At 44.7% G+C, this 23511-nt stretch overlaps 1 protein-coding gene across 15 annotated transcripts in view; it reads right to left on the bottom strand.

Moving 5' to 3' along the window:
- LMBR1 (limb development membrane protein 1) overlaps positions 1-23511 on the bottom strand; it is a 137385-nt gene that overhangs the window by 32483 nt on the left and 81391 nt on the right. For 9 of the 15 annotated variants that reach the window (XR_004987040.2, XM_045579811.1, XM_045579808.1 and 6 more), the window contains 7 exons: positions 19386-19458; positions 11942-12022; positions 6604-6680; positions 5889-5966; positions 1963-2036; positions 1648-1738; positions 25-91 (listed from right to left, as the gene is read on the bottom strand). Coding sequence is in view for 14 of the 15 variants with exons in the window: in XM_045579811.1 (XP_045435767.1) it covers positions 25-91; positions 1648-1738; positions 1963-2036; positions 5889-5966; positions 6604-6680; positions 11942-12022; positions 19386-19458 (541 nt within the window). In the remaining variant the exon portion in view is untranslated. Of the gene's footprint in view, positions 1-24; positions 92-1647; positions 1739-1962; positions 2037-5888; positions 5967-6603; positions 6681-11941; positions 12028-19385; positions 19459-23511 lie in introns of all 15 variants that reach the window. The other 6 variants (XM_045579809.1, XM_045579805.1, XM_045579806.1 and 3 more) reach the window with 5 other exon arrangements.

Raw genomic sequence — 23511 nt, 5'->3', positions numbered from 1 at the left:
GCGGAGCACCCCTCTTGGACTCACCCAGGGTTCTGGACATCACAGGCAGAGCTGAGCTCAGGACCAGGAGCGACACGCAGTTCCCGATGATCTGCCAGGAGACAGGAGAGCAGCAGGGGTCACCCACCGGATGATAAATGGAACCCGCCACCTCGGGGTGCTGTTCACTCCAGGTGTCTACTGTACCTTGCTAACTGCTTAATCATACTCTTCACTATAGAATTTAAAAAGAAGAAGGAATTGCCCATAGACAATGAACGCCCTATCTGTAAGTTCTAGAAAATCTTGGTAGTGCCCGGCACAAATATAAAGCTACAGAACACTTAAGTTACTTTACACCTCAGACAATGGATTTTACATCATTGATTGATGCTGCCAATTTCAAAACAGCTTGCTTGTCAAGTAAAAAAGAATTAATGCCTGCCTGGCCAGCCTGGCCCAGTGGTTGAGCATCAACCTATGAACCAAGAGGTCATAGTTTAATTCCTGGTCAAGGCACATACCCTGGTTATGGGCTCAATCCCCAGTGTGAGGTGTGTAGGGGCCAGGAATCAATGATTCTGTCTCATCATTGATATTTCAATCTCCCTCCCCCTCTCCTTTCCTCTCTGAAATTAATAAGAATATATTTTTTAAATAATTAATGCATTTAATATCTCTGTTTTTAAAGCCAACTACTGCTCACAATTTATATAAGGTCTACCTCTAATATTTTATGTTATAACATTTTAATATCAAAAAGCACAAAATCCAAAACACATACATTCTAGTCATTCATTTTTAATTTACCCTATGCTTATCTATAATAATAAAAGCATAATATGCTAATTAGACCAGATGTCCTTCCGGATGACCTTCTGGACAAAGCTGGGGTTCCGAGGGAAGCCCAGGTCCCCGGTGCCCGAGGGCATCGGTGCCAGCAGCCGGGGAAAGGAAGGCCCGCTCCTGCACAGATTTCGTGCATTGAGCCTCTGGTTCTTTCATAATAAATAAGAGCTGGAAATGCTGATTAGCCTGTGATCACTTAAGCTCAGAGTCTCAGAAACTCTGTGTGTTAGCTACATCAATAGATGAATAGGAAATAAGTTCCCTCTTAAAACAGGTCAACAATATGAAATATTTAGTAAAACTGAAGAAGCCCGCAGCTCCTATAGCTGCCCCTCATTTCAGCCGGTGGGAACGTTTTACAGAGCAGCAGCCATTGTGCCACAGCCTGTGCCATTCCGAAGCCAAGGACATATTGTAGGAAGTCAAATCAGCCTCAGATTGCAAAATGTTTCTGAATAGGCCTCTTCCGTCTTGCTTTAATTATTCAAATTTGAAACACTTTGTCTCCACTACTTGTAGCAACAGAGGTTCTTCAGATCTCAAAAGAGCTCCCTGAAGTGCAGTCAGCACAGTCCAAGTGACTCATTAGCGGAGCATTTTCTTTGGAGGAAAAGCGTCTTTTCAGAACCTCTGTGCCAGCTAACAAGCGCGGCTCCTCCGCATTTACAAGTGAATGGACGCCGGCCAAGCCACACAGGGACCCCGGCAGCCCTGCCCGCCGCGCCTTCACTGTTGCGCCATTTGCACAACCTCTGCCACGAAGGAAGCGCGGGCGATCACTAAATGGCAAGGCAAAGGGGAGGCACGACTTTAGCTTACCTTTGTCATGGTCGTGTCATCCTTCTTGGGAATAAAGTCTCCAAAAAAGCGGAGGCTATAGAAACCGACGACAGAGGACACCATCAGATAGCTGTGAGAGTCAAGGAAAACACCTCCGAAGAATGTGGCTGCCTCGCTCAGTCTCCAAGTCTGAGGCCCAAAGGAAACTCAAAACAAAACGAAAAGCCACTTGGAGTGCCTGGGGAAGAATGCCTTGTTTTTCTCCGGGGCAAGTGTCTTAGTGAATTACCACTGTCCCAGAAAACGGGACAGAAAACCTGTTAACAGACAGAGTGCCAGTGAAAGAAAGGATACAAAATCAAAATGATTTCAAGTGCCGCTCCCACAAAACCAAAAGCAGAGAGCGAGGCATTTCCTATCCCAGGCCCCTGGGGGGAAAAACACTTTTCAGAATTTAATGACACTATTTATTTGGTTTCCCTAAAACTGTCGTTTCACAAATACAGGACAGCTGAAATTAGGAACTTGGTCTAGTAAAATGTGACATTAGACAGAGTTATCAGCTAACTCAACCACATGTTAACAATTTTAACAAGCTCGACATTTGACATTTGATTTATTTCAAATTTAAGTTACTTATCAAAATAATATGATTATTTTGTTAATTCTTCAATGTGCTTGGAAGAAATCTTTAAAAAATGTAACTGTTAGGACTACAGGGTGTGGACGTAAAGGGGCTACACGCTAGCCTGACTAGTCAGGGGAGGACTGTATGGAGGGACTTACAGTAACCAGAAAGGATGGCCTGAAATTAAAACTTTTTAAAATTAAAAAGCAGTTTATGGTGGGCAGTCGTGTCCTAGGCCGGTATCTTCCCTGACAAAGATCAACTTTCATCTTTACTGAGCCTGCTGTCCTTTTGCAGCCACACCCCTGTGGAATGTCAGGGTAGCCTGTAACTTCCTTTTTTGGGGACCCCTTAGGGCACAATAACGCACCAGGGTGGAGACCACAGAGCCCCTCATTCCTGCTCTCAGGCTAAGAGCTGGCTTTGCTGTCCTGCACCCGCCTATGCGGAAGAGGCCTCCGATCATCTGCTGTGTTTTCTGGGGAGATGGTGGGGCCAGCACCTCCGTGGTGCCCTGGAAGCACCACCTTCGTGATCATGGTAGGTTAGTATCTATCATTTTACTTCCTTCCCAATTCCAGAGGCTTCCCGCTTTGCTTTCTCCCACCTCCCTCAACACCAGTGGATTCCATGAACCCACCTACATCTCCTCTGAGGTACTTTGTAAAACTAGGTAAAAACTGCTGTTCTCGGGAGCATTATCTCAGTACGTTGAGATTCTGCTTCCCAGCTATTGTCATCAGTTTGGCTCAAATAAACTCATAAAAATTCTTTACAGATTTGAATGTTTCTTACGTAACAAGGGCAATACAATCCTTAACGGCCAACCCCCACCCTCACCCCATCCCCGCTCTACCCCCAGTAGACAAAGACCAGGAAAAAGAATGGAGACACCAGGAGTCAGACCATACAAGGAACTGAAACTGTCCTGAAGACACTTGATCACACACATGCATTCCACCCGCATTCCAAGCCCACCGACCCAGCCCCCAATCCACTGGCGACAAGTGTCCCGCCAGTGACTGTGTGTAAGGATGACACTCCAGCTCCTGGGCTGCCATTGTCGGTTCGGTGCTGTGCAGCCCTTTTCCTAAATAAATTCAATTTTCTTTAATCATTCTCAGAGGTGGCTATTTAGCCTTCCCCAACAGACCACCATGCTAAACTTCCATGCTAACCTTTCAATAACAGTATAACAGGAATAAAATATGTAATTATCCAAACTCTGAAGTGACATATAAAAATTATACTATTAAAGTATGTCAAAAGTAAGCTATGCACAGAAAGAAGGTGAATGTGCATACCCCGTTTCTAGTCCTTAGAAATAAATGTCCTTTCCTCAACTCTTCCTTGGAAACTGGGAGTTTTAAAAGATGTAACTTAATAAACCCGGATTTAAAAAAAAGTAATTTTTTTACTAAACATTGTACCTATTCTCAAAAACTATCTTTATCTAGGACTTAAGAAAACAAACAGAATGAGACCAGAGAGGAAAAAATTATTTCTTAATGAAGTAGGAACAATATTTTCACAGCTTATTAATTAAAGGAACTACCCGGTTTCCCCGAAAATAAGACATTGTCTTATATTAATTTTTTCTCTCAAAAAATTAATTGCACTAGGTCTTATTTTCAGGGGATGTCTTATCTTTCCATGCGCTAGGTCTTATTTTCTGAGGATGTCTAATTTTCGGGGAAATGCGGGTATATGAATATGAAAGACTTATTTACTATCAGCTTCTATTACATCTAAGAGAAATACCAGGATAAAATAAAATGTATAGTCACACTGAAAAAAAATAAAAATAAACCAAGAAATAATAAATATTCTCTCTACATCCTCACTTAGGCATAGGAAGCACTGACTGCACTGGGACTCGCAGGCTGCCCCGAACATGATCGTTTCCAATCAGCTGCTGGAGAGCCCCCGTACAGGAAGCTCACTCCGGCTCCTGTTCCCACACAGGAACAAAGCTCCCTGTGCCAGGGAGAGCGAGCTCAGGACTGGAAGTTGCTATACAAACAAGCTTTGTTACTTCTTCAATTAAGTCCCTAACCCAAACACAAACTCTTTGCTTTGTGCATCTTCATAAGTAACTGTCTCTTTGTCTACGAATGGTATACATACTCCCTGCTTTGATCATTTTTGATGTCTCATTCTATGGGGTCTCCTTATGCACTTATATAATTAAATTTTATTTTCTCCTGTTTTTCTGTCTTTTGTCAATTTAATTCTTAGACAAAAGAACCTAGAAGGACAGAAGGAATATTTTTTCCTCCCCAACAACTGTGATGAAAAACATTTTGGAACTATTCCCTGTCTTCAGAGGCCTACAGGTAGGAGGATTAAGGTGACCTGATTTATTTACACAATCATACAAGGAGCCTACCAGGTATAAGTCCCTCTCCACTAAGACGTAGGTTTACTTAGTGGATAATATATATCAATAAGAATGGGTTAAAAAGTAGCTAGAAGTCAACACAGGAGGTGACTCCCGCTCTATCAGTGGGCCTGGGAGTGAACAAAGACAAAGCCGGGCTGTGGAGGAGGAGGACACTGTGCTGCTTCCAGGGGAGGAGGCACTGGAGCTGCGCTGCTCACGCTGCGGAGAGCGCAGCAGGGACAGATGGCACCACGTCCTGGAGCGACGTGAGGGCATCTAGACCAAGAACCAGGGATGGATGAATGGGTTCTGGGAGGCACAGGGTATCTTTATCATAGACCGAAGGGAAAGAATAAAGACAGACAATGGCTTTTCTCTATGAGAGAACAGGTGTGGCAGAGAGAGAAGGGCATCAAAAGTCAAAGTTCTTAAGTCATTTCTATGAGGAATGGGGAAGTGGCTGACTTGGAAAAATATAAAAATATAATAAATGTCAAAACTTAAATGTTACTTAAAAGTTTAGAGACACCTAGAAAAAACTATGCCAAATATGAATTTTTGGTGGTAACTACCTTCTTGATGGAAAATATATTCAAATCGGCTAATTGACAGAATTTAATAAAATCATCAGTCTTTTAACAAGAGAGAAAACTAAGTTAACTCATAAAAAGATATACCTCTGACTCTCATCAGTAAATGAACATTTCGACTCAGTATCATAAAGTGTGGACTCTCCTGAAGCGGACTCCCGTCAACCACACAGCTGCATCTCTCACACACCCAATGTATCCATTTAATAAATTCTTCATCTATCACTATTTCAGAGTGTACATTTTTTTTTAAAGAATCACAAGTAATGAATTTCAGTAAAACGAAAAACTCTGATATGAAGTGTATCTGATTTTTTATAAAAAAAAGCCCATCCAATCCAAAGTAAGATACCAGAAACAAAACCATCTATAATAATGAAAGCATAAATGTTAATTAGACCAGACAGCCGAAGGACCTCCCGGATGGCCTTCTGGACGACCTTCCAGATGAAGCAGGGGCTGCAAGGGCCGAGGCAGCCGCTGCAGCTGCGAGGGCTGAGACCCTCACATGAATTTCATACATTGGGCCTCCAGAAGTTTACAAATGCTGTTTATGAAGGCTCCTTGCATAAAGAAACTCACACAACTTAAAGTGCATGCATACAGAAAGGTGTCTGTTTTAACTGGCTTATGCAGAATGCTTTTGCAAAAGAAAGCCATGTTAAACATTCTACTTTACCCTCGTTCCCTTTGGCATTGCTGTTTCATCAACCAACAGGCAAAGGATATTACAAGCCACCAGGATGACCGAGATGGACTACGACACAAAAAGTCAATCGTCAGTTCTACATTTCAAAGACATTTTGCCAATACATATATATTAAAATCTAAGTGGAAAACCAACTGTATGTTTCAGAGGAGAGGAAAAGAAGTCTAAACAAAAATTCTACATATAACCCTAAAGTCATTAGACTGCCTACAAAACCCCAGAATAAATTCTAAAACATTCTGTAAATTATTATAATTTCAAAACTTGTGACAAATGCTAATCACACAGATCCGCTTATTCACTGATCTCACCCACTGAAAATCCAAACCCCATCTCCCTCCCCCCACTGAGAAACAGTTACAATCCATCAGAACTGGCTCTCTGACTCCCACCAACGGCCTCCCGTCAGCCTGACCCTCTCCTGTACCTCCTCGGCTCTGCATTTCCAATGAAACAAAGAATGAATTTCCTGCTTTCACGAAGAAATAGATAAGCTTGAGGACTTTTAAAAAATTACTATTCATTTCTGTTTGGGTTCTATCATGTTTTTGCACATAGAGGCATGGATGCATTTTAATCTTATTGATAAGAAAATTAGTTTACCTGCATCGCTGAGGGAGTTGCCATTTTCAAACAGTAAATATAAAATAATTTGCTTTATGCATCCAGGCAAATCAGTTCCTACCGTCTCAATGAGAAGGAGAACCATAACCGCAGGATACACCAAATTTCTTTCCCAAGCCGATGCCTTCTTTCGCCTCTCTAGTAAGAGAAACAACACAACAAAAGATTTCAGAAATAGCCAAAAATCCTCTCTACATTCCCATTTTTATTCCTTACTACTATAGCTAGAATGCTTTATTCTTATATAATTTTTTAAAGAATTATTTTACTTTTCTTCCACAAACTATAAAAATCAGAAATTTAGAGTTAGTTTGCTACATTAAACAACTTAGTTCTGTGATACTTAAATTTTAGCTCTTTAAAGACATTTCCATTGCTAATGAAATAAATTGGTAATTTATAGCTTACTCTGAAAATATAGAAATATTTGTATTTGACATGAACTTACATATTGACATGGATTTGAATGATTAAAGTAATAGGAGTAAAAATCCCCTCTATTCTCACATCCCAAAGTCATCACTCCCATTTCTAGAGGCTGAGGGCAAACTTCCACTTTGGGCTGCCAGGGGCGACCTCACGTCACAACCGTCCTGGCCATAAACAACTGGAGAAGGTGGAGCAAACTGATTTTATTAAAAACCTGTGTGAAGGTATCAGAATTACCATGACAATCCACACTGAGGGCTAGTGTTCTGCAAAATGAATGCACACTCCTTCCCCCCACATTTTCCAGAGGTAACTGCATGGACCCACAAGGCTGAGAAATAAGCAGAAATCAGTGGGTGAAAGAAAACCAACTTTCCTAAAGCAAAGCTTTCAGCAAACTCAGCAGGGCCAAGGAGACAAAAACGGAAGTTTGGGGCCACTGCGCCGCCAGCGCTTGAGAGGCTAGGCTCACAGAGTAGAGGAGGAAGGAGGGCTGGTGCAGCTCTGGGCAAAGAAGCCAAGCTGGGCTCCACCGGGCTCATGTTTCTTAAAAGGTAAAACTAGAGTTCAAGGTTCAGGAAGAAGACACCATGATAGTCAACAATAAAACAACCGCTTTCAGGACCATGGAAAAGCTATGTTCCAGGAGCAATACCAAACTGGAACTAGACCAGCCTAGAAAAGACCAAAACCCAGTCTCAAACTCTCTCAGATTAAAGGGATCTGTCTCTACTCTTAACGGCCTACCAGAAGCTAAAGTAAATCCTTTCAAAAAAGAAGAAAATATCAACCATGTTTCTACAATGACATAAAAAATGTCTAGCGTTTAATCAAATTTTATCGGGAGATAGAACAAAGAAAAAAGAACAGAAACACTGTCAGCTGATCCAGATTTTGGACTTACCAGGAAGTGGCCTTAAAATAACTGATTACCATGCTCAATAAGACAAATGATGAGATGGCAAATGTCACAAATTGAATCTAGAAAAATAATCAAATGGAATTTCTAGAACTGAAAAGAATACTGTAACTAAAGATGAGTGTGATCATTTTGACAGCAGTTACAACTGCTGGAAGGAAGATCAGTAGAAAGACAAAGACAAAAGGAAATCTTAGCAGCCCTCCCCAAGGGCACAAAGACAACTTTGGATGGCATCTTTACAATGATGAAAATTACCCAATAAGAGTTGAAATTCCATGTAAACGCCCCCACAAACAAGAAAGCAAAGTAAAAATGTTTTCAGATAAACAAAAACTGAGAGAATTTGTTGCCAGCAAACCAGCACTGAATGAAATACTTACAAATGTTTTTCCAGCAGAAGCTAAATGAACTCTGGAAACACAAATCAGGGTCATGCAGGCTGAAATACCAAGTCGGATGCCCTGAACTGGTACAAATGGAGAAGCCCAGCCCTGTGGACTGTTGGCAAAGATGAGGGCAACAGGGAGCCTTCTGGTCCCTCGCAGGAATATAAGGAACACAACTACCTGGGAAAGTTTAGTGTTATCTGAAAACGTTGTACAGAACACCCAGTGATCCTATGATTTCACTTGAACCAAGAGATGCGAGAAGAGTGTCTATACCAATAGTATTCACATTAACACAAGACTGGAAACACATCAAACATCCATCAACTGCAGGATGAAGAAAATAACCTGCAGCAATGTAATGATGTTTATGAAATTAAAATGATTGAACTGCATATATGATTTTCAACAACTTAATATTCGACTTGCCCTTCTGAAGACAGAGTAACAACAGGGGCCAGAGTTACTGTCCAGCCTGAAACATTTTAAAGACCAAAAAATACATGGATGTGAAGACAACAGTTTTCAACTGGGACATCTGATCACTGAAGGGCAATAGCCCTGAAAGATGAGGAACAAACGCTGCTAGCCCTGTGTCTGCCCGGCTCACGGTCTGGGAGAGCTTCCAGGCAGGCCCTCATGCAGGAGGGGGGACCCCAGTCCCTGAGTTGAGGGCATACAATGGGGTCTGAAGACACCAAGTCAGCGGGATTTTGCAGAGCAAGTGCCAGAGGGGAGACAATTGCATAGAGAAAAAACCCAAGGACTGGAGCAGGATGTCGATCAGCTGAGGGATGTGAAGAAAGCACCCACGGCTGATGAAAGAACCAGCCAAAATGAGTGAAAGGAACAGCATCCAACAATCATGAAGGGTCAAAAATCATCTGCTCCCTCAAGACACTGGGGCACTGGGTAGAATGCTTCGAAGGGTCTTGCGTCAGTCGCAGGAAACTATTACTACCGTGTTTCCCCGAAAATAAGACATCCCCTGAAAATAAGACCTAGCGCAACTTTGGGAGAAAAAATTAATATAAGACACTGTCTTGTTTTCGGGGAAACAGGGTAGTAGCCCTAGCCCAGTGGTCAGCAAACTCCTTAGTCAACAGAGCCAAATATCAACAGGACAACAATTGAAATTTCTTTTGAGAGCCAAGTTTTTTAAACTTAAACTTCTTCTAACAGCCACTTCTTCAAAATAGACTTGCCCAGGCCATAATATTTTGTGGAAGAGCCACACTCAAGGGGCCAAAGAGCCGCATGTGGCTCGAGAGCCGCAGTTTGCCGACCATGACCATACAAGATGAAATGTCATTCTGGCCCAGCCTAACAAGTCTTCAAGGAAAGACCTGATAATACCAAACTGTTTCTAAGTAACTTCACTGCATCCCAAAACAAAGCTCCTCACTTACAGAAACACAAAAATATTAGCACTAACAATGTAAGAGTCACAGTAGCTATTGGGTCGGCAAGTAAGTAATTGCGGATTTTTTAAAGAAAATCAAAGACAATTTTTTCATGGAACTAAATAACTTTATTCTGTAATGTATTGCCCATTTTGATCAATGACCTTTTGCCATCTTTCAGGCAGCATCATAATCCCACGTTCAAAAAACTTCTGGTTTTTATTAGCAAAAAACTGAATCAGGTACGATTTGACATCATCATCATTATTGAAATTTTTACCATTCAAGGAGTTTTGTAAAGATCAAAACAAAAAGTAATCAGATGGTGCAAGGTCAGGACTATATGGTGGATGTGGCAAAACATCCCAACCAAGCTCCATTAATTTTTGCTGAGTGACCAAAGATGTGTGTGGCCTTGCATTGTCATGATGGAATACAACACCTTTTCGATTTGTCAATTTGGGCCACTTTTCTTCAACTGCATTGTTTAATTTCATTAGTTGTTCAATGTAGACATCAGAATTGATCGTTTGGTTGGGTGGTAAGAGTTCAAAGTAGACAATTCCTTTGTAATCCCACCAAACTGATAACAAAACCTTCTTTTGATGAATATCAGCTTTTGATGTTGTTTGAGTTGGTTCACCTGGCTTGCTCCACGATCTTTTCCGCTTGATATTGTTGTAAACAACCCATTTTTCATCGCCAGTTATCAGTCGTTTTAAAAATGGATCATTTTCATTACGTTTCTTTAGCAAATCGCAGCTGCTAATGTGTTGCGTTAACTGTGATTCTTTCAGTTCGTGAGGAACCCATGTATCGAGTTTTTGAACATAGCCAAGTTGTTTTAAGTGATTTTCAATGCATGTATGTGATACATGAAGCTTCTCTGCAATCTCACGTGTTGTACTGTGACAGTCCGAATTGATTATTGCTTTGATTAGGGCGTCATCAACTTCAACTGGACAACCAGAGCGTTTTTCATCTTTGAGTGAAAAATCACCAGAATGAAATTTGGCAAACCAATTTTGACACTGCCGTTCTTTTAAGGCTTCGTCACCATAAACAGCACATAACTTTTTATGAGCTTGCGATGCGTTTTTCCCTTTGTGGAAATAAAAAATCAAAATAAGACGAAAATGTTCCTTTTGATTTTCCATTTTTCAACGAACGCCAAACGAAAACTACAAAACAGATCAAAAAACTTTTTTTACTGATTAACAGCTGAATAGCCAACTATCAAATAACAAAATGTGTTTTACATTTTTACTACGTCTGCAAACCTAAAAATTCAACTGAAGCCATATATGTGTGAAACCCGCAATTACTTACTTGCCGACCCAATAGTATCCAAACTTGCCATGCATGCAAACAGGCACAAACATATAGTAAGTCAATCAATTAAAACTCTTCTAGAATAAACACAGATGTTAGAATTAGCAGACAAAAACATTAAAAGTATTATTAAAACTGTATTCCATATTTTCAAAAAGATGGATATCAAATTAAAGATGCTAATTAGACATATGGAAAATATATAACAGGCCTAAACAGAACTTCAAGAGATAAAAATTGCAGTGTCTGAGAAAAAAATAAAATAGGTGGGATTAAAGACAGACTAGACACTCAGAGGAAAAAAATTAGTAAACATGAAGACATAGCAATACAAACTACCTGAAATGAAACACACAGAGGAAAGAGAAAACATGAAAAATTAGGGAACACCCTTGAGTTAGAGGCAACTTTGTGAGAGCTATTGCACATGGAATTGGAGTCCTTGGAGAGGGAGGCACAAAGAGAAGAAGGAAAAACACTTAGAAAAGTAATGGCAAAAAGTTTCCACATGAGATGACAATTACAATTTCCCAGGTCAAAAAAATCAATGAACCCAGAGGATAAGAAACAAATAAAATTACTCAAAGGCACATCACAATAAAATTGTTTTAAATCAATTGTTCTAAATCTTCTGAAAAGAAGATAAAGACACAATAAAAGATAAAGATGACAGATGATTACTTGTCAGGAATAATACAAGTAAAAAGACAATAGAACGACACCTTTAAACATCAGTTTGTTTTTAAAATTCATCTTGTAAACATAAAAAACAAAACAAAAAGTGAGTCAATGCCTGCTTATCCTCTCCCCAAATGGCTTGGACAGATTGAAAGCTTGTAACTTCAACTAAATATTTCATATGTTTTTTAATATTTCAGACTACAGGAAAGACTTTAATAAGAAATCCAGTCAAGGGGGAAAATGTACCTAATTTTGTCTTAAAAATCTTTACATTTTCAAGTTCTTGTTCCAGCTCCATTACATTGTAGTCCACGGATGAAGACAGTCCTGTGGAAAGCAAACATATACGTAAAACAACAGAACCCCTAGGAGCACAGAACAGTGGCCCTCACAATAAATTAAAATATAAAAGTAACCCATTGCAAATGCTGAGTAGAGAGAATGAAAACAATGCTGCTGTGATTTACAGAAAAGGACTTTTTTTTAACCACTTAAAACGTCCAAATTCTTGATGAAACACTAAATGTTTCCTAGAAAATGTATTACTTTGGTAAAATTATTAATGGATCTATTATTAATTTTTATTAATTATAAAAGTATGTGCTTATTATAAAGTAATAGAAAAGCAAGATCTCTTCTCCACCCCACCTTCCCACAGTGACAACAGTTGACCGTGTGGTTGCGTCCACGCCTTTCTTCATGTTCAGGTGCGTATTCACACACTCACATGTATGCATGGGGTTTATAAGAATGGGTTGAATCAGATGCATTATTTTTCCACTTGCTTTCCTAGTCAATGATGTGTCCACATTGACAACGACAAGTCCTTAACAGCTGAATATGTATTATTCCAAGGTGGGGACATCCTTCAGCTTTATTCGAGATTATTCCACTTATGAAGTCAAATTCCTCCGATGGTTTGATACAAACAACGCTGCAGTGCACACATCTACAGGCACCCAGGTCATCTGCTCTGTTACTTCTGTAGCACAGATTCCCAAACACACTCTGCTGAGTTAAAAGTGTGAGCACCGACTGACATAAGAGATATTTAAAGGTTACTTCCCCCCAAATATTATAATCCTATATAATAAAAGCCTAATATGCAAATTGTCCTCTCAACCAGAGTTCCACTGGGAGTTCAACCACTAGACCAGTCGCTAGGATGCTTAGGAGATGAGAACTGCCCCTCCATCCTTCACTGGAGACACACCCGACACCCTCTCGCTCGGGGCCCTGAGGTCTCAAATGCCCTGGAGTGATACCCGGTGTCCCCAGAAGTCATGAATTTAATCATTTTACTCTCGATATACAATTTATAAGAGAACAGGGATGAAGACAGTACAGAGATATTCAAGTAGTGTGTCCCTAAACTACTCAATATTAACTACGAAATTCAGAGTTTCTGGTAGGCAAAGCAAAAAAGAAAGGAATTAAGTTACAAAGTTAATGCATATTTCCACTTAACAGGAGATCTACAGGAAGGGGGCAGAGCAGTGTACCATTTTCAAGTGTCTTTGAATAGTCTTAGAGATAAGCACATTTTACTTTTTATAGGGTAATGCTCATTTAACTTCTATGTGATTAATTACCAATACAATTCCAAATACATCCCATTCCCTCTGCCTGTAAAGAAATGTTATTCCAGTAAGCAGTCCAGGACTACAAAAATCATGTGAGAACATCGCGAACTCTGAAAGGAGGCAGCTGTCAGAGCAGAAGGGGTTGCTGCTGCCACTTTAAAATTAGGAAGCGAGACACTACTTGGGGGGCTTGGTGTCTACCAACCTCAATACAAATGCCTACACCGACCAGTGTGCTGTTTTTCCAAGTAAAATCGTGAAAGTGGTATTCTGGAATGCTGTATGTTTGTTTAGGGTAACACATACGAGGTACACAGGAGGCAGTTAATACTGACCTGCACACAGAAATCAAGAAGACATTCTAACTGTCCTCAGAGAAATAGTGCTTTCATGAAATGTCCAGCTTCATCTGGAATAACAGATCTCAAAGCCACCACCCTGCCAGGCACCACCGCATCCCCGTGAGCACAGCCACCTTTGGTGGGGCAGAATGCTCCTCGGGAAGTGACCAGAGGAAGGATGGCGCTGGGAGGAACCATGACAACTGCAAACAAGCCCTGGAATGGCACACTCACTTAAGTCGCACCAACGAAAGCACCTGGATATCCTGCAGAACTGTATCACCGCCACTTCACTTCAAAACGACGGAACGCTCACCGTCAGCATCGTCTAGTCAATAAGTCCAATTGGTAGACAAAACCTGTTTGGGCTAGTCAGGAGAAATAAAAAGGGATTCTCCAAGACAACCACAAGGCAGCTCATTTAAGGTCAATTTAACGGTATTATTCTGTTTTCCTTCCAGCCTCACACAAGACTTCACTGCCTCAAAGGGACCTGTAAGAGTATCTATTTGCATTCCCCCAGGTGATCGGCAGTTCAACACCAATTAGTTCAAAATTACGCTGTTACCTGCGCGCAGTAAAAACAATGCCTTTCATCTTCCTCACGTCGGTAAGAATGACTTCTGAGCCAATAACTTTGATCAAATAAGTATTTTTGATCCTACTCCACCCGTCTCTTTGGATGCAGGAAAAGGAATAGCTGAAGGCAACTTTCCCAGCTTCAGTCTGAAGCTGAAAAACTAGTGTGCTACTGAAAATATTTTCATATTTTGCTTCCAAGATAGCAGTTTCCCAAAGCCCAGCATTTCTTCAATAACTGATCTGACCTTATTCAATTTCTTAATACATAAGACAGCCCTGACTGATATTCATGTGTTCAAAAGCAGACACTAACAATTTAATTTAGAATATTCAATGTTGCATTTCTTAAAACAAATCTAAGCCTCCAGCCTGGTATGTAAACAATCCCAAACCATGAAGCCATAGGAAGGTAGCCCTAGTGGAGCAGTGCCCTAACCTTAGTTTCATATTTGGAAGTAGATACCTCCAGAATAAACAGATTATTTTCTTAATCTACGTAAAGTTTTTATTATACTTTGTACTTTAAACTGACCAAGGTGATCTCTACAACCAAGAATGTGAGGTCACTCAAGTACTTTCAATCACTTCAGATCACTTAGGCAAACCATTTTGTTGCTAAGTCCCCAGGCTCCGGGCCCTCAGCGGCGGGCACCGGCTGCAGCCGCACGGAGCCCCGAGAAGACCCCAGCACTTGTGAAAACAGAAGCCTGGATCCTTAGCTCCCACAGCTCTCCGGCAGGACAGACACTTCCTCTCCAGAAGAGACAGACAACCCATACACTCCTCAGCTCCATTTGAATGCTAATATTTGTAACAATAAGAGTTTCTATTTACTTCTGACATAGCCACAAATATATGACTAAGTAAAGAACATAAAACTTTCAATATCCAGCACAATTTTAAAAATGTAAACATACTTTCACTATAAATGATGACACGCAAGATAGAAAGTTTGAAACAAATTTGCAATTAAAGTAGCCATTTGGCTTTTTTCTACTTTAGATAAGTTACTGATAGACCTTATCCTGGATTATTTTTCAAACTTATTTATTTACGTATACATGTTCCTATGGAGAATACTGTTATCCAAGCAGGCTGTGGCTGAACAAGGAGCTCATGTGTATGAAATACAATACATCTTCTGCTAACAAATTTGGAGCAATTATATAGAGCGATCTCTCCCTGAATTTCAGAGACTACATGACACCTGACTCCAATACATTCTATAGCTGGTTACTCCAAGTATTCCCCATTAGCTGACATCTCTTCAGCCACATCTTCTCACTTTCAACAAATAAGCTGTTTGGGCCACATTTTATGGTCTAGAACACATGTGTCAAACACAAGGCCCGCGGGCCAAATCCGTCCCGCCAGGCCTTGCAATGTGGCCCGCACCGCGCTGTCATCACTGCACTCCGCTGCGTTTCCATCACAATGACAGTTTATGACTGTTCAGTAAACCATTCGGCCCGCAATTTAGGCTGGATTTTAGATTTTGGCCCCTTCTCTGATTGAGTTCGACACCCCTAGTCTAGAAAGTGATTATTTGACCCTAAAAACTGAATGAACTATAACAAGGAATTCCTCCGTGTCAGATCCTTAGACCCAAACGCTGATATCTTATTAGAAAGAAGCCATTTAACTAGTTTTACCAGCAGGATCGACATTCTTTTCTGTGCACTCAGGCCGTCAGGGATTACTAAACACTTTCCTCTGCCACAGTATTACCAAAGAAGCAATGTGCTGTGTCCACACCCAGCCGACCAGGGCCCAGAGTCGGCAAACCTGAGGTAGTCACTCCGTGACAGACCCACAGTGCACAGGATTCTTAAAACACCCATTGCTGGCGTGGAACCGTAGCGCCGAGAGGACAGTGAGGGGAGGACATGAGAGGACATCTCCCCTCAGCTTCCTGGCAGCTAAGGTGTTAGGAGAAAGACGTCAGGTAGGTGCTGACCAGTCAGCACGCCGTCTGCCAGGAAGCTGGAGGTGCTCTGAGAGGACCCAGGACGCCAGAGCAGCACACACGCCTCCCCAGACCTGGACGCGCCTAAAAGCACCACAGCTGCTCTGGACGGAGGACACAGGCTGCAGCCGCTGCCGGCACGGAAGGGCTGTGTCTTTCTGAAAGTCCTTTCTTCTTCAGGGTACAAAGGCATCAACCTGCCACTCAGGGGAAATGGAACGAGCATGTCTTGGGTGTCCCTAAGAAGAAGGAGTTAATGAAGCTTCGGAGACCAGGCTTTAAAAAAGGTTAGAACCAAGCAGGAAGTAACTGCTACCAAAAGTGATACACTAAGTTTTCGTCATGAAGGTAAAAATAGTACTTAACAAAACTGCATTGAGTCATTAAGTTCAAGCCTACCTACAAGAGTTTAAAATAAATTACACAGAATTTAAATAAATGACATTGAAAGAACTGTGAAGGTTTTGAACTTAAACAACAAAAAGTAATCCTTGCTCACTGCGGTGCCTCTAAGTTACCTGCACACCCATCGGCTACGCTCACTATTTCCATCAACGCCTCTGCCTCACTTCCACTCACTTCCACTGTGCACGCATGGACGTGTGCGTGGCCTGGCAGGAGGTACAAAGGGCTTCCCACACCACAACCGCTGGGCTCCTCTGCGGGTCTGGAACAGGCACCGTCACTGCTCACATTGCACGTTACCATCAGGGAAAAGCCCCCTTACTCCTGCGTCCTTGGGAACGCCCCCAGGGCCTGTGGGTCCTGGGCTCTGTCTTCATGCCCCCAGCACACCCTGCCTCTCCCTTCCTCCCCTCCACCTCACCACTCCACCTGGCAATGTCCCGGGCCAGGGGCACGGAAGGGAACACAGAGACCCCTGCCCTGAGGTGTCCCTGTGCTGCTGCAGACACAACGGGGAACAGGAAGACAGGAAGTCAGCTGGTGGAAAGCGCAGAGGACAGAGTGGGAGACCGGCATGCCCCCACCCCCGGCAGCGGCGGCTTCCCAACAGTCAGTCCGTGAACCTGAGACGCAGCTGGAACTGGCCTGCCCAAAAGCGCTGCTGGGAAGAAGACGCGCAGCAGCCGGAAGGGGGTGACGCTGAGTGACAGTGGCACGCAGGCAGCTCATCTAAAGCCTCTACGAAGCCTGCCACTGTCACCAAGGACACAGCCTCCGGCCCCGCCCGCCCAGCCTCCAGAGCCAGCGGGAAGTTCAGCTCTGTGAGGGCGGCTCCGGAGCGCACCCTGCTCCGGTGGGGACCGTCCGGCAGGGGCACGGCTTCTCCGGGTCACGGGAAGCAGAGTTCGAGTCTCACGGGATGCATGTCACACGCTGTGTGCCATCAGCAAAACACTGCCATGCACTCTGGGTTCGTCACGTGCCATCAGTATTATTGTCTTAATTGTTTTTACTTTGATCATACTGCAACTCTTCTTAGGAGCCCAGAATAAAAAGTTAAAACTTCAATTTTAAAAAATGATTTAAAACATAACTTACAACACATTTCACATACTACTGGAGTAATAAGCCCGTGGGGAGGATTTCTATTACTAACCCATAGGATCTCCATTTTCTTTAAAACAGCAAATCATGCAGTGCTGTTCCTTGGCCTCTTGTTTCTTCCCACTGCACAACATGACCAACACCCTGACAATCACAGTTCCTAGCGCACTTAGTCCAATGGCCACTCTGTCCCGCAGCTATTTCTGTCACAAGCCTGTGTCCACCTGACACAGTCCACCAGCAGCACACAGCAAACTACAGCCACCGGCCCAGCGGCGGTGCAGTCTGGCGGGGAGATGGGACAGCGCCAGCAGAGCAGTCAGGCGGATCCTGACCGCAGACACAGATCTCAGCATCTCAGCGCTGGCTCCCATCCCCCCGCTTATGTCCCCCATCTCCCCTCCATGTCTCCCGTCTCCCCCATGTCCCCCGTCTCCCCCACATGTCCTCCATCTCCCCCATCTCCCCCATGACCCCCATCTCCCCTCCATCTCCCCTCCATCTGTTCCCCATGTCCCCCTTATCTGCCCCCCATGTCCCCCCCGTCTCCCCCAATGTCCATCTCCCCCCCATGTCCACCATGTCCCCCCATGTCCCCCATCTCCTCTCCATGTCTCCTGTCTCCCCATGTCCCCCGTCTCCCCCACATGTCCTCCATCTCCCCTCCATGTCCCCCCATCTCCCCCCATGTCCCTCCCATCTGTTCCCCATGTCCCCCCTATCCGCTTCCCCATGTCCCCCCTATCTGTCCCCCAAGTCCCCCCATTTCCCCCACGTCCCCCACCTCCCCCCATGTCCCCCATCTACCCCCATGTCCCTCCCATCTGTCCCCCATGTCCCCCCATTCTGCCCCCCATGTCCCCCGTCTCCCCCAATGTCCATCTCCCCCCCAAGTCCCCCATGTCCCCCATCTCCCCCCCATGTCCCCTATCTCCCCTCATGTCCCCCATCTCCTCATGTCCCCCATGTCCCGCCATGCCCCCCATCTCCTCCCCATGTCCCCCATGCCCCCCATCTCCTCCCCATGTCCCCTATCTCCCCCATGTCCCCCCCATCTCCCCCCTTGTCCCCCACATTCCCCCATGTCCCCCATCTTTCCCCATCTCCCTGATGGCAGACACAGATCTCAGCGCTGGCTCCCATTTTCCCCCCATGTCACTTCTCATCATGGCATTACTCTTTTCTTTGTTGGTTCTTCATTTAAAGCCAAACATAACCAGTAATTAGAAATTACACTTTAAAATCTGTGCTGTGCTCATGGCCACCAGCTGACGATGAACGCCTCCCACCTGCCAGCAGAGAGCCAGGCGCCACTCAGAGCAGGTCAGAGGCTGTGCCACGGGGACACGTGTGTCTGCCCCCGAGTCCCTCACTGGACAACATGCAGTTCTGCTGCCTCAGCAGCCAGGGTCGCGGTGCCGCCACATAAGAACAGGGAAGTGGGCACAGTGTGGTGGCCAGGGTCTCGGAACTGAACCAGCCCTGCTCGATTTCAGGGGATCAGCTGGAGAATAATGGGAACATGACCAAAAGCCGCCAGTCCCAGCAGCCCTTCCTCCCGAAGGCCCCTTCCCTCTGAGTCCTGCGCGTGCACAGCAGAGGCCTGAGGCGCAGCCCCAGACCCGTCAGGTCCCCGCCTGAGTGCGCAGGTAGGTGCCAGGTTCCCGCATACCTGCTGGGTTCCCCGTCTGAGTGCGCCGCGTACCTACCGATGAGCCGTCTCTGCAGCGCCTCCTCCTCGAGGGCAACGATGTACATCTGCTCGTCCAGGTCCTCCAGGATCTAAAGGAAGGCCAGGCTGTTGAATGTGGCAACGTCACAAACCCCCGCTGATGAGAACACTGGCTGTTGGGCCTGGGACTCAGACTACCACTCAGTGATTAGGAATCTAAAATGCAAATGCTCCAGCTACTTGATTTACAAAGTAAGTAAAAAATATTTCAGTGTATAACTAGATACATCAAAAGCTGATCGCCACAAAATGTACATGTATTTATTGTAAATTGGGTATATTTAACTTTAAAGGATTAACCCACTCTGCAGTTCTCACTGGCAGGCACAGTGCAGACTCTCATGGTCGCAGGCTCATACAGTGGGGCTCCCCATGCCGGCCGCCCAACCCAATCCTCATCGCTGCTTCTCACATCACGTTCAGAACCAGAAATCCATACCGGCCCCCTGCCGGGCAATGCTTTCTCCCGGCACCATCGCAACACTAGAAACTTCCCGCCAATTCCTCACCTGTGGCTGAGGCCACCCTTCACAAAGGGCCCTCAGGAAACTAGGCTGACGAACGCACCCCTCACTGTCACACCAAGCAACACAAATAAGAAACAACCAACCACGACCAACAGCCACCACGTGGGGTGTTATCCGCACTGACTCCAAAGCGGACCCTGAGAGGCCCTGTGCTCACAGGGCTGTGCTCGGGGCACCTGGAGGACGCCAGGGCGGCACCATGTTCTGTGCAATGAACTCCGGCCACGCTCCCAGTTACGCCGGGACTGAGCAGCAGGGACAGAGCAGGATGGAGCCACTTAGCCTCTCCTGTCCTGCTGATGTCTTAGCCCTGCGATCCCGCAAGCGCCAAGTCTGCAGGATTCCAACGGCTCCCAGGACCTGAACCTGTACCGGCAGCCTGACCCTCCGGCCGGACCTCCTGACAAAGCAGAGCAATGAGCGCCCATGACTGCATGGAGGAGCCTCCTGAGGCCAGCGGGACGGGAAGACAGGCCTTCTCTGAGGACAGCACTCCAGGCCCTCCCACTTGGGAAAGGAGGGCTCCCCTAAAAGCCCTCGAGGAGGCAGGGGTGGAGGCCAGGGGGCTCCAAGTGTGTGGAGCGCAGGGACGGACCTTCCCACCTGGGCTCACCACCGCCTCAGATCTGACACGCACGAAGGACATCCTCATACTGCCAAACGGTCAGATACTGACTGACCCCACAGGTCTGCTGTGGGAATGACGGTGGTAGCAGGAGGCGGGACTCGGGGGGCGCAGAAGTGGGGTCACAGTTGCTACAGCTCCTGCGAGCATCACAGCCTTTCTCCACGCAAACAGCTGCAGGCCCACTTTTGCCCACCCCTATATTTGAGGTAAGAATTTGCGTGCATCGTGCCCTTGAGTCTACAATACCTTAAAAATATACTGCTCTCACCCCATCTTGGAATTGCCAAGAAACAAAGGTTTGAAGAAGAATCATCTGCCTTTGGAGCCTGCGCCTTAACCACTCGGGTCAGAACAGGCCTGGACCTCAAGTGGCATGTGTTCCAGCATCCAGAAGAGATGTGGTAAGCTCAAACATGACTTAAATGTCACAACAGAAGCTAAAGTACAGTTACAGAAGGTCAGGGGAAGAAAGACCCCCCCACCTCCGCCGAGGAGAAGGCCTTGGCCAGTGCTGCTGGTGGTGGCAGTGCTTAATTCACCAGAAGGAGGGGAGGCGCCCAGCCAGAGGTGACACTATGTCACAGTGGGAGCAGACACCTCGTGCTCGGCCACAGCGAGGGATGCTGGAGCTCTGTGGACAGCGGCACCCGGAGCCAGGCTCGGATCCTGCCCTGCCGTCCCCTCGGGCCAGTGAGCTGGAGCAAGCATCCCACTCCATGAGCTGCAGACAACTCAGCCGGTAAATGAGAAGCCACCCCCGAGCCTGCATGTCTGCCACCGGACGGAATGAATTACGTGTGCAAAGCACTCATGGCAAGCACACAGCAAATATAACGAGCATTTTCAAGATCCTCTTAGTAACAGACGGATCTGGGGAAGAAGCGTGGGAGGGGATATGAAGAAGGATGAAGAAGGTGCTGGCTCTGTGTGTGTGAGCGTGTTCGCACTGCCTGTCCTCACCAGGTCAGACATAGGGAGAAGTGGCCGAGTGGCCAGGAGAGCAGCGCGCAGCCAAGACCATGCTCAGGAGGTCACACTCTGCCAACATTTGGGACAGGAGGTGCCAGTGGAGAAAGAGGCCAAGATGTGTCAACAGATAGAGAAAGGAAGAAAGTGAATGCACGTGGGCCACCACATCCGTCTCCAAAGGCGGTGGTTCTTGGGTGGACAGTGTGTACATTAAGCGTGTCAAATCACAACAAATATTTTTGTGGCCCAGACAAGATAACGGTATATAAGAAAGGTTTTAATAAAAATCTTGTAACTTGATTTTTTACAATATCCTGTTAAGCATAAGTATTAATAACAAACTACAATGTTCGCTAATGCCTGATTACTATCTTCATGTTGCACTCATTTCCCTTGCGCGCAGGCGCACCATTTCTCTCCACTAACACCAGCAGAGAATACTTTCAGCAGCCAATGGCCACGTCATTAGTCTTGGACTGACTTGTTTGGTGTGCACAAAAGGAAATATTTTGCTTTCAGAGAACAAGAAAAATAGGTTTGTTTGTGTTACCTTATTAATTTGTGCAGTTATTCAGTGTCTAGTAAGTTAATGTTCAAGAAAAAAAATATTAAATTTTATTAAAATGTTCTATTATTTTATGTTAACGATTACTCACTTATTTCAGCCCTTTGTATTCAGCATGTCTCTATCAAAATAAACCTATGTTTCTATGAAAGTTGAAGCTTTTGTATGTTTTTTGCGGCCCACATACACTTAAACCTTGTTTATTTGGCCAGTGTTAGCCTTTGAGTTTGACATGCTTGGTATACATGGTATTTGCTGTGTGCACATTTAGGAAGCAAGTAAAAAGTCCAATTTTAGTTTAAAGAAGTAGGAAGAGATTGCCATTTATTTAAAAAGTCCAAGCCCTGGCTACTGTGCTCAGTGGTTAGAGCATGGCCTGTGCACCAAAGGGTCTCAGGTTTGATTCTTGTACCTAGGCTGCAGGTCAGATCCCTGCCCCAGTTGGTGTGCATGAAGGAGGCCACCAATTGATGTGTCTCTCTTACATCAATATTTCTTTCTCTTCCCTCCACTCCTTCCCTTCTCCTTTCCCTCCCTCCCATTCTCTCTAAAACCCAATGGAAAAAATATCCTCCAGTGAGGATTAAAAAACAACAACAGTTTTGAAATTAAGCAAGCATTTACTAAAAGAATATCTATTACATTTCCTTATTTTCTCCCTAAGAAAAGCGAACCTATGACCATAAAAATGTAGTAAATACCGTATTTTTCGGACCATAAGACGCTCTGGACCATAAGACGCACCAGTTTTTAGAGAAGGGAAATGAAGAAAAAAAGATTCTGAAACAAATAGTGTCCTAAAATATTTTATGTGCATTAAAACCCAACATCACAGTCATAAACACATGTAATTAACCCTGTAAAGTAAACAGCAGCATTTAGAACCATTTTAGAGCCGGGCAAGCACACAGAGACCACACAGAGCCGGGCAAGTAAAAAAACTTTTTTTTTTAAGTATATGTGTAGGCTATATTTGGACCATAAGACGCAGGGACTTTTCCCCCCCACTTCTGGGGGGGAAAAAGTGCGTCTTATGGTCCGAAAAATACGGTACTACTAGTAAGATACAGACAGATGGGAGTGAGAGCCGTAGAAGGAACTCAGCTACTTTGGCCGAAAGCAGTGAGGCCAAGTTCAGAGATGGCAGTGAGCAGCTGACCGCAGAGCTGGCCAGAGGCCAGTAGGGCTGGGGGTGCGGAGGCGCTAAGGGAGAGGCCCTGGGCACAGCACCTGGGGCACAGCAGGGCCGCTGAGTCTACAGTTAGTCACTTGGGGCAGGGAGGGCGGGAGGGTGGCGGCTACAGGTGCATTCAGTGCGGAGATTGTACAGCTGTTGCAGCACGCTGATAGTTTAGTGTAGTTTGTAGGCAGTGAGGATCCATGAGTGATTTGAGTGACGTATGTCCTAGATACT

The sequence above is a fragment of the Pipistrellus kuhlii genome, unplaced genomic scaffold (assembly GCF_014108245.1).
Source record: "Pipistrellus kuhlii isolate mPipKuh1 unplaced genomic scaffold, mPipKuh1.p scaffold_m20_p_116, whole genome shotgun sequence".
NCBI lineage: Eukaryota > Metazoa > Chordata > Mammalia > Chiroptera > Vespertilionidae > Pipistrellus > Pipistrellus kuhlii.
The sequence above is the reverse complement of the archived record's forward strand: the minus strand, read 5'-3'. Positions and strand labels throughout refer to the sequence as shown.